Consider the following 12,257-nt stretch of genomic DNA (forward strand, 5'->3'; position numbering starts at 1 on the left):
CTAAATACCTATTTCTGTCCTCCACGTAAGGCATAAGAGTTATTACCCAGTTATTTAGAGTAGAACTGTAAGAAAAAATTCTTTTCGGCCCCAGCCAACCATTGAATTTTGTTTTGTTTAAGTTTTAAGATAATATATCATGAAGTTTAAGTTTTCAATCTGAGCAAATTTAAAGACGTGAATTTGCCGCAGAAATATTTGTATAACTGAGAGTTAGAAACAGTCACCCCCGAACAAAAGCCCTTTGGGAGATCACATGCAATCTACCAACTGCATTCATGTGACTTCAAACCCTATTTTAAAACCACTTTTTATTAGTGGTTTGTATAAAAATTAATCATTTGTGGTTTTGCTTTACATGAGCAGCAAATTTGTTATATCATTCTTACATAAAAAAAACAATCATGTTAGATTCTCTCTCCCTGTAAAATTTTATTTTCAAGAGTAGCACTTTGGGAGATCAATTCCTGTAGAAAAAAAACAACAGTAATTTACTTAAATAGATGAAGTAAACTCGTGTACAATTTTCAGACGAGCACTTCTTCAGAATCCTGAGATCCCCACACAATTTTCTCTTAACATGTTATGTACTCCAATCTTTTCTTACATGTAACGTCCGTTCGTGAAAAAATTTTCCATGTTGATTCTTAGCTTTACGTGTTTAAGCCCTCATTCAGAGGCAAATTTTAAAATTACATAAATTTTTGTATTTATTTATTTATTTTTTTAATTTACGAAGTAATCAGTCGCTTATCTTTATTATTGGAGAATGAAGTTTTTATTATTGAACACTTACTACAATTCTGTATTTTTATTAGTAGGCAAAAGATATTGTAAGAAAATTTATTATAAAAATTACATGGCCGACAGCACTTTCGAGCAAAAATCTTGGCACTTATATTTGAAAATTGAAATCTAATAACTTCAGTTGTGTTTTCATTAAATCTAAAAATGATCTGGCAACACTGTCTGTACAGGCATGTACAGCCTGCTTCGGAGGTTATAGTTCCCGCTTTTATTTCAGTATTGCTTGTAGGTTATGGTTTTCATACAGCTGTGTGAAGCTCAAACGTTTTTCGGCAAAGCTCAAAATGAAATTAGTTATGAATGAGTGGAAGTGATTGTTTCAATGGCTTTAATTAAAGATATTTCTGTTATTACAAGGCAAAGATGTGCAATAGAATTTTGTGTAAAACTTGAAAAAACTGGACAGGAAACTTTACAAATGTTACAAAAAGCTTATGGATCAAGTGCTTTAAGTAGAGCTGCAGTATTCAAATGGTGGAGACATTTTAAACGTGGCAAAACAAAGGTATTAGATGAAACCCCAAGAAGGCGGTTGGGTGCATTGAAAGGAGTTACTGCTAAAGGCAGTAACGTTCGTCCCAATGAACAAATTCTAATTGCATTAAATGAATTATCGGCCAACTTGAATGTATCATTAGAAAGAGCTTACCACATAATTAAAGTAGGATTGAAGATGAATCGAGTGTGTGCAAGATTTATTTCTTTTTAATTATTATTAATAATTTGGGGTTTGCTTTTTACAAACTACCAAATTTAAACTCCATTTTTCTTTATACTTAGAATTTTGTATTTTTACAGCCTAAAGAACCTGGAGCTCCAGTTGAAGACCATGCTTCTCAGGTAATTTATTTTTATACATTACGCACTATATTTTGTGAAAATTAAATTTATATATATTCGCGTAATTGCTGAACTACAGTAAACTTTTCTATACAGCGGGTTTTGATATATTTTTTAATTTTTTTCTTTAATGAAATGTTTATAAAAATGTAAAACTGTTTTAATTTTTTTTTGTGTGTGTTTTATTTATTAATATTTCTGTTTCTTTTTTAGCTAGAACAAGCGTTATTAAATTGCACTACCATATTGTCTACTCCTAATGCTTCATCAGCAAATACTTTACAGAATAATCAGGCTCAAGCTTTAGAAGCTGCCATGATCGCTCTTGAACCATATTATTATGGTACTTTAGCTGGCAATCCAAAATTAGTTAATGAAAAATTCTCTCATGGTTATTTTAAGGTAAATATAAAAGTTAAAAATAATTTGTATACCTTCTGTAAAGTCGATCGTGGTCGGGGGTGTATTGGTGATTTCGTTCCTTAACACTTGCGAATTTTTTTCAAACGTGATAATGAATATATTATATAGATAACGAATATTTTTCCATGAGACGTGATATATGAATATATATATATATATATATATATATATATATATATATATATATATATATATATATACACGAATATTTTTCCATGAGGAAAACCTATCTCTTTCATTTCTCACTAAAGCTTTCTGAATTTAAAGAAACTCCCTTATGAGTTTCTTCTATTCTCTAAAGTCACTTTTATTGAACTAATTTTTCTCAAACGCAGTCTTCTTCTTTTTTGAAACTATATGCCAATTGGAATAGTGTATTTCAGTTCCATTATAATGCTTATCATGCCTAGCCACATAGATTTGTTGATCTGCTTCTTTTATTTAACATTCTCTGCAAATAGTGAATCCTGAGGAAAGCTATTTTGTGTTACCACATTTCAATTTAGGGATCATAATACTTTTACTACAACCAAAATAGAAGGATACCTTTTCTATTTATTAAGGTAAAGTAGGTTTAATTAATTATAGATAAATAAACTAATCTATATTTTAGTTGTCAACCATAATTTTAAAGTCACTATGAATCGTTACGAACCAATCAATATCGAAGATAAAATGGAAAATTAATTCACCGCAAAAATTTAATTTTCTTAATCTTATTTTCAGTGCATCATGTGCAAAGACGAATTTAAACAGATAATGAAATTTACTGATCATTTAATAGCCCATGCTTTTAATAAAAGAGTACGGGATAATGCGGACACAAAAGAATTATGTAAATTATGTTTAAAAATATGCCCTAAAACAAATAATCAGAACTTAAATACCCATAGGATGCAGGTATGATGAAGTTTATTTATGATATTTCTTTCTAAGTTTTTGGATTTAAATTAGTATTTGGGAGTATTACTTACTAATAATATTTGTTCCCATTTAATTACAGGTCCACAGTGATCGACTGACTTGCCGTACTCTATGTAAAATTTGCTCCGTGAAACATAAAGATGCTGCCAGTTTACAAAGCCACATGATATCATCCCACTGTGAACTAGACATGCCATATCACTGTGAAATATGTAAATACAGAACCTCTATATTGGATAGTATTCATCAACATTTTATTACGGTTAATATTACCTGCTATTTCTTATTTTAATTAAGAGTATTTATTTTTCTTTCTCATGTATAAGTGGAAAAAAATCGATTTTAGCTCAAAATCAATTTAAAAAAAAAACTCCGCAATCAATTCCTGTAAATACATATGAAAACAGTATGCATACTAAGGATTCGTATTTTACTAATAAGCCAATGTAGGCTTAGTATTCTTAAAAACGATTTTTTTTATTCCGACTTGCTGCTTTTAAAAATCAATATGGACATTTCACTACTTAACATTCGTATGCTTCCTCAACAATCTGATAGACAACACATGACAGTATTTCTTCCAACTATAAAAGAGCCAGCTGCTTTCTACTTATATGCACAGTTTCATTGTGAATAATTTATAAAACGGTATACCAGTTAAGGAAAACTTTTCAAAGTCACCATTGCAAACAGAAACACATTTCTCTTGGCCGTGGTTACTCTAGTAATTTATAATTGATTTCATTAAATAACGGACTTATCCTCATAAAAGGATAATATTATACATAGAACTCTAAAGCCATAAATCCATTTGTTGTAAAAGTGTGTACTGCGTTGCATCTCATTGTCTAATCAGTCAATTCTATTAATGTTGTTTCGTCCCATTTCAAAATATCGAGTCATTTATTAATTTTGTACTGTTCAAATCACTCGAAGAAGTTTTAGTGGAGTTGGTAAACGGTTTTTTCCAGTTCTGTCTCGTTTGATTTATTAATTGAAACTGATAGATCCTTGATCATCTTACCATACTGCGCATCCGAATAATTTATTTTCTCATACTTGCCTAATGATATGAATATGAATCAATGTGCAAAGAGTGATACGCTGCAGAGACACGATACGCTTTTTTGCAACAAAAGGATTTAAGTTTTTGGAGTACCTCATCTGTCTAAAATTACGTCTATTTTTTCCGCTACATTTCACGTAATTTCATGTAATGTACTTAGTATCTCATTAGATTCGTATTTGTGATTTGTTTCTTCAGAAAACTGAAATCCTGACCTTTTTCTTACAAGATTGTAGTAAGCAGTGTTTTTTTTTAAATTACCTTTATAATCGTTAGTTACTACAGGAATTCACTGTATAAAATCTTGATTTGATTCTATTTGTAATAACAATTTCCCTTATTTTATTCGTATAATTAGTTGTGCAACATAAACATAATTGAAGCTTATTATTTATAAAATTGTAGCCAGTGTGAAGCTTAAACTGCTCAGTTTAAATTTGAGTGACCATATATATACAATAATTTCAGGCTCATGGTAAAGGTACAAGAGGATACTGCCCTTATTGCCTAAAAGTTATGCAATTTGCAAAACCTGATGGAACTGCTTTAGAAAGTGAACAGTTACGTTTTGTACTTCACATTCAGGTAACCGTATTTTTCACTTCTTTTTCTTCTCTTTTAGGAAGAGATCAACTTTTGTTTTTGTTTTTGTAAATATTTGTTTTTCTTATTTGTAGAAACATCAATTAACTGTAAATAGAAAATGCGAAAAATGTTTGTTGAATTTTACAAATAGATCTATTCTCAAAGAACATCAAGATACTTGGCATCAAAGTTGTAAGCAACTTGAAGGTGAGTCAAAATATTGTTTTAAAATAATTAATTATTATTTTTTTTGTTTTAATTTGTTCATATTAATCTTTTCAAAAAAAAAGATGTTGAAAGATGCACCATGGAAGAATGCACGCTAATGGCAGCGCCTCTAATTGATCCCCTACCGAGTTCTACATCTGGAATTGATAATAGTTGCAAAGGAACACTTAAATTTGATTTTGATTATTCTAAAGAACGTTGTTGCGAATGTGATGGAAATTTTAATCCAGAGCATTTCGTGTAAGTATTGTTAAAAAGTTTTAATACTTATTTTTAGCATAATCATTTAATAGATTTATAGTGACTGCTATATTTTAATAACGAAAATTCAAAAGAATAGCAATTTGTTTTTAATTTAAGAAGTGTCTGGTTAGGTTCATTGGTGACTTGAGCCTTCTCAGTGCATTTCCTTCCTCTTGACAGTGTTCTATCGTGATAGATAACACTGGTAAGCTATAAAATGTCTAGAAGAGGAAAATTTAAGAGTAGGCTCTTCTACAAAACTGAGTCAACTCTTTCGAGATGTTAGCAGTAAATAGGAAGGAAATGTTTTTGTTCTTTTTTTAGTGGACATATGATGTGTACAAAGTGCCGTTTTACGACTTGTTGTAACAATTCAATGAAGGAGCATACTGCACTTCTACATGGGACATCTCTTTTACATCTAAGGCCTCCCATTATTGGACGGGCACCTACATTTGATTATTTTTTGTATTGCACTTGTGGATATTCCACGCGCAATGGAAATTATATGGGTAAGGATTTTGTTTTACTTTTGGAATGTTTTGTATTAGATGTTCATAATTTTCAAAATTATTCCATTTCGGCCATTACCGAAAAATGGATTTTCTCAAAATCTACCTTTCGCTGCATTTGTAAGCGATGGTTACTTACTTTTCTCTTTGAACTATTTTATTATTTTTAAGTTTAACCTTTAAAAGTCATTATATTGTCACAGAACTTGTCAGATATTGCTTTTCGATAGCTCTTGGCGGAATTAAAAATGGGTTAAAGCGGTTATAATAAATATTAAATACTTTAAGGATAATTTATCAAAGTTTTGCACTCTTGCTAAAGAGATATTTTATTTGCCTATATGAGGCAAAGAATAAATATGATTGCTTTTCGTTATTTAGGATATGTTCTGAAACATTTCTCATTACATTTCCATTTCTCTCTATTTACTTCGATGTCATACTATAATATAGTAACTTGACGCTTATATCTCCGAATCCAAAAAAAAAATCGTAGGCGATGGGATAGCAAAGCTTCCAGATCTTTTAAATGTTGAAGCAAAAGTGTCTGCAAAATTGGATAATTCATGCAGTGGAGGGTTAACATAAGTAAAATAGCTAATCCGTCTTCTGTTCAATAGAGTTTATATTAACCTAAATTTAGCTCCAGTTCAATGCAAACCAATTGGCTTATAGGATTATTTTCTGTTTCTTTAGAATAAAGTACTGTAATACTATTAATAATGTAGATCATTTTCAAAATAATGGTTAGTTATAACAAAATTGATATTTTTTTTTTTGCTATTTGCCCTCGCCAATAATCTTTGTACAGAACTACAGGATTTTCTTATTACTTGAGGCTGAAGGAAATAACTGAACATTTTCTATTCATATGTAGGACATATCTATTATTATGTATTATTATTGTAGTGTGGTTTATTTTCATTCGTCTAAAACGTGTGACAGTAATTCGGTTTATTTTATTTTTTTTATTTAAAGTATTTTATTAACTGAGGGACGTTTTAATAAATACAAAATTAATTTTACAGCAAACCACTTAGTAGAATGCGGCTATAAAACTTGTTATACCAGTAAAAGAAAATTTGAAGAAATACTTATCAAAACTGAAGAGAACGCCATTCCTAGTAAGATTATTATTTAATTTAAATTTAGCTTTAACAAAAAAAAAAGAAAAAAGATAAACATTTGAGCTGTTATTTTTGAAAGTGGTATAAGTCCAATTTTTAAAAAAATGAGTTAATGGTAATTTCAGTAAGATATAGACGTGTTCTTTCCATATTTATAATCATACTTTCAATGGAGTACGATTTTTTTTATAAAGTCAACAAAAGAATTTTGACTATAAAATGTTATCACAAAAATATTTTTTTTGAAAGTGGAATAAGCCCATTACTAATAATTATAATTAAAACAACTTTCTTATTGCAATAATTTTTGATTATTACTACTTCAGTTATTTTTTTATTTATATTTTTAAATTAATTCAAATGCAAAACCTTAAATATCTCGATATATGGAAAAATGGACTTATACCACTTTCAAAAATAACAGCTCATTTAATACTATTAATTTCATTGGGAATTTAAACTTATGAAACACGTTGAGCCTGTAAGTGACTGTGATAACATTATTTTATGCGTATATAATCCTTCCTATAGGTAGCTAAACTTGTTTCATTTGTATTAGATATTCTTTTTATATATTTTTTTAAAAAATTGTATATGCTTCATTTTGTTAGTATTTTTCTATTCACTTTATTATTCTTGCGGTTTCTTTTTTTACTCAATTTGGAGTACTTTACTTTTTTATCCTACACATATAGTGGAAAAGCTTAATCTGTTAAATCATCGAAAATCTTATTTATTATTCAAAGTCCTAATTTATTGTCATCATTCTTCATTATTCTTGTCTTCACATCTTTAATTGGGTAATTATATCTTCTGAAATGCATTTATTTGATTTCTTTCATGATCATCTTATCTGACAAGTAAGTGAAAACACTTGTTGCACACTCATAATTTCAGCGAAAACTTAAAATTTCATTTTTGAAGTCGATTTTACGTGTTCCTTAGTAAACTTCTTTTTGATAGATCTCTTTCTCAACTTCTTTCTTTATTTCCCTCGTCTTTATTTAATCCGATTAGTGAATTTCAAAACAAAGTTGGTTCCAGAAAATTGCTCAAAAAAATCCTGATGGATAGTTTCCTCCTGGAAGGAATAAATAAGAAATTGGTTTCTACAAAAACAATAAATAAGAAAATTTATACTTCGAATGTCTTACAAAAATATTAAGTATTTTCCATTTATGTTTAAATTGTGACAAGCAAGTAAACAAAATGTACATTACTATCCTGAATGGTTTGGATTCTTAATTTACTAAATTTCCAAGCTCGTTTAAATTTTTACTAACATAGCGCCACACTGTTTTGAGTATCTCTATTAATGTTTCTGAAATCCGAAATAAATTTTTTCGGTGAAGTTTTTATAAGAAATCGGCAATCAAGTAAGCATTGCAAAAGGTGTCGAAGAAACACCCATTCATAGCAATATGGTAAGTCCAGCGCGGCTTTCTTCGCAAAAACATCAATTATTAAGCCTTATATTTCTAGCTAGAGGCCAGTACGCGAAAAAATGCCAAATGTTAATCAAATTTCAGTCGAAATAGGGAAACTCGAATATACATTTTAATAGGATTTGATTTTTCATTTTACTTTTTAGAGAAATTACCCTCGGATATTTTTTTAGCCAAAATCCTCATTACACATCTAAGGTTTCTACTTAAAGAGTTACTTTCCTGTGTTTAATATTACTGCCCATCACGTCACGAATTCGAATTTAAAAAAAAAAAAAATGCGAACATCGATTATTTTGAAACTCTAAAAAGTATACAAAACCTGTCATTTAGTAGTTGGCATGTAAGATGTGATTATTCGGCCAGATTTGAAAGCATCCAAGTATGCTCTGACTTCACAATTTGTAAGATTGCCAAACTCTTGTACATTTTCAATGGCGTTACATCATAAACACAAGTCATATGATATTTATTTCATGTTTCACAGTTTCTTAAAAGAGTTTTGTTTTAAAAGGTAATTTGCTTACTTCAAAATTGCGATCCAGAAAAGTAGTTCAAGGGATTTCAATTTTTCGTTATAATTAATTATGTGAAAAAAAGTAATGTTCGGAAAAATGTACTCAGGGTAACTTAAAAATTATATGAAAGGAAAAGTGTTTTGTTGGTAATATTTGTAACAAATAGAGCACCCTTTCCCAATTATCTTATTTAATGTGTTTTCAATTGCGAAATCTAAAATTTTAGAATCCCACTCTTTTGTGATTGAGTATTGTTTCGTGTGGAACTGATTTTTTAAAATGTGCTTTTCATAGCACGATTTTTGTTTTTGTAATGAATGTAATACATTCTTTTAGATATTAAGAAAATATTACTTTCTTTATTTAATAGGAAAAAAATAAGATAATACTCTCCTTTCCCTAATTTCAGATACGAATTTCATTCATACTCGCAATTTTTGCAGCAATTATCGATCTTTTAGCCGCAAGGGGGTGTGTCGGCGTTATCACATGTCCAGCTTTTCCAGGAACCATGGAGAAGAATTTTAATATTTAAAACATTCCAAAGTATAGCTAAATCAATATACCAATGAAATTGTATAGTGCACATTTTATTATAGTGTTTTTGATTTCACTAATTATTACATTTTTGATATCAGCTTTAAATCGTCTTAAATAAAAAATTTGACCTAATTTTTTGGAAAGTAGAATTTATATTTTGCTAAATTTTAAGAGTAATTTGCGAGATTACAACTTATTTGATTTGCCAAAGCAATCGATCATGGACTTTTAGAAAATTATATGCTTTGTTTTCTATTTTTTGATAATAATTTAGATCGTAAGCCTCTTTCTCTTTCTCATTTTTCTTGCGTATAAACATGAACCAAAAGGGGTTAAGCTGGCACCAACTTTGTACGTACTATAGTGAAGTCAGAGCAAGATATTTAATTAAAAAGACAATATTACTAGTGGGCACATTCTCTGTGTTTTTATAATTATTAATTAATGATGTGGTGGATAAAGATGAAATGGTGATGATGATGACGGACAAAGAAGGAACGGACGTTAAAGCATGTAATGCATCACAATCAGCTACTTCCTTGAAATTGAATGGTTCCTTACCGCCTCCTGCCATCAGTACTACTATTGCTGTTTCTCATTCTTCAGATAACTTGCTTCCAAAATTTATTACTTCACTCACCGCAACAAATAATGAGGTGAAATAAAATATGTTTGGTTGTATATTCTCCGCATTAACTAAGAGACACAAACATAACAAGTAAAATTCCCTAACATTACTTGCACTTAAAACACTAGTTTAGTATTTTACCAGCAAGTGGAGGCGCTACTTGACGAACTAATCAAATCTGGAACTGAAATCTCAAGAGTTTGTCCTTGTAAGCCAGAAGCATCTTTTGTTTTAAACGAGAGTACAGATGACATAGATCAAAGTAGTTCGTTAATTTTACGCGAAAATTACTCTACTGCTAGCTTGAAGGAAAAATCTATTGTTCCTACGGAATTAAGGAGGGGCTCAATTCAAAGCCCCAATGTGTCCCTAGCACAGCGTAGCTTACCTAATCTGACAGAACCCTAACTACTGTTGGTAATGTCGAAGGATTGCCACGTGAATGAACTGTGGAAGGGACAGTCAGAAAATGTTTAAACTTTTATTTTTGAGTACTCGAAGTTTCAAGCTTTCAATCAAAATGAAAAACCGGGACTATCACTTTTTTCCATAAAAGTTTTCCTAATTTTTGCAAATATAACTGATTTAGCTAGCAGCGACTTTGTTTTGGGAGATTGCAGAATCCTTCATGCTAATTCATAGTTGGTGATAGAAACATTTAAAACTATTAAAATATTTATTTGTATCTATCTAACATTAACTTACTTAAGTTCATATTTGACGACGTTACTGCATAACTGGTTTATTGTGAATCCATCTTATATATACTTTATATAACTTAAGTATAACTTTTACTAACATTTAAAGAGCCTTTAATAAATCAATAACAAAAATATGTAAATAATTAATCAAATAAACCAAAATCTGTAATAATAAAACTTTGAAATCATTTTTTAGAGCGTTGTGAAACATAAAACAGTAAAAAGTCGGAAACATCGCAATTTTTTGTATGTATTCTTTTCACATTTATGATTTTAGGATTTAATATTTCTTAAATAAGATTTACATTTAGATTCAGTATTTGTTTCTCATACTCAAGTCTAATCTAATCTAATCATTGGCGCTACAGCCCATTAAGGGCCTTGGCCTCCATCAACAAATCTCTCCACTCGGAACGATCCCCGACTTTCCTCCTCCACTGCCCAATACGGAGTCTTTGGAGGTCTGCCTCCACATCCTGCAGCCAGCGCAGCCTCGGGCGACCCCTTGGCCTTCTCCCTCCAGGATGTCCCTCATATATTTTGCGGGGCCATCTCTCCCTCTCCATCCGGTGCAGGTGACCCAACCACTGGAGCCTTCTCAATTTTATACATGAAACCAAGGTGTCCTCTCCGAACAGTTGGTATAGCTCCGTGTTTTTCCGAATCCGGAAAACCCCGTCTTCGCTCACTGGGCCGAATAGGCATCGCAGCACCTTCCTCTCCCAACAGTCCAATCTGGCTTCCTCTGCCACTGTCAGGGTCCAAGTCTCCGACCCGTACATCACTACAGGTCTAATCACTGTTTTGTATATGGTGATCTTGGCCTTCCTGGAAACATCTTTTTTCCGGAGCGTTCTTTTCAGAGCACCCAGGCACTTGTTTCCTGCCGTCAGTCTGCTCTCATACTCAAGTAGTAAAATTAAATTTAAAAGTAGCCTCTTTTAAGGCAAAGTACAAAAAGAAGGATTTTACTTTTTTTTTGTTTACAAAATCAGTATTTCATTTTTATTTCTTTCTTCATAACTCGACATCATCTGAGGTCATTGACGTCTGGAACTTTTTTTTTTTTTGTTCTCTCGGACATATATTTTTCATGACACTTCAATTTTAAATTCACCTACAGCAAAATTTACATTTCCTTAGAAAATTAAAAAATATATTTGTGGCATATAATTGTGAACATACTCTCTAACACTAATACTCATTCTTAAACTCATTTTTTACTTTGACAATTTTTATTATACGTATATTTATAATTTGCATAATGAAAATGCGTTGCTTTTAAAAAGTAAACCTGATTTACATACAATTTTTATTTTGGTTATGATGAAATTTACTTTACTTACATGATTACATACATACAAACATTAGTAAGCTATTTTTTTTAAATTGCTTGGAATCAGAGTGGTTTTACTAACTTATCAGTTTGGTTCACAGTTGTAATTCTTTTCTATTCCGTTAGTTGAATTTTTGTTCTTTATTTAATGTAGCATTGGATTTTTAAAATGTGGATGATGTGATATGTTATAGATAATAATCCTACACCTATTTATTTGTATCTTATTCCGTTTATAATTATTTAAATAATAATGATTCTGTTTTGATGAATCTTTAAAAAATTTGGAAACAAAATTTACTATTTGCAAAAGTACGATGTTTTCTTCATATAA

General features: G+C 30.3%; 1 protein-coding gene across 12 annotated transcripts in view; it reads left to right on the forward strand.

Moving 5' to 3' along the window:
• Window positions 1-12,257, forward strand: part of row (zinc finger domain-containing protein relative of woc) — a 39,411-nt gene that overhangs the window by 24,972 nt on the left and 2,182 nt on the right. For 7 of the 12 annotated variants that reach the window (XM_074129180.1, XM_074129179.1, XM_074129178.1 and 4 more), the window contains exons 15-24: window positions 1,606-1,647; window positions 1,861-2,049; window positions 2,797-2,970; window positions 3,074-3,256; window positions 4,529-4,645; window positions 4,738-4,852; window positions 4,936-5,113; window positions 5,441-5,628; window positions 6,657-6,752; window positions 9,721-9,914. In XM_074129180.1, coding sequence (XP_073985281.1) covers window positions 1,606-1,647; window positions 1,861-2,049; window positions 2,797-2,970; window positions 3,074-3,256; window positions 4,529-4,645; window positions 4,738-4,852; window positions 4,936-5,113; window positions 5,441-5,628; window positions 6,657-6,752; window positions 9,721-9,914 — 1,476 coding nt within the window. Of the gene's footprint in view, window positions 1-1,605; window positions 1,648-1,860; window positions 2,050-2,796; window positions 2,971-3,073; window positions 3,257-4,528; window positions 4,646-4,737; window positions 4,853-4,935; window positions 5,114-5,440; window positions 5,629-6,656; window positions 6,753-9,127; window positions 9,629-9,720; window positions 9,915-10,783; window positions 10,837-12,257 lie in introns of those variants that run through there. The other 5 variants (XM_074129185.1, XM_074129186.1, XM_074129188.1 and 2 more) reach the window with 5 other exon arrangements.

This window comes from Rhodnius prolixus, unplaced genomic scaffold, assembly GCF_049639745.1.
Source record: "Rhodnius prolixus isolate KJV_2025 unplaced genomic scaffold, Rpr scaffold_9, whole genome shotgun sequence".
Classification (NCBI taxonomy): Eukaryota; Metazoa; Arthropoda; class Insecta; order Hemiptera; family Reduviidae; genus Rhodnius; species Rhodnius prolixus.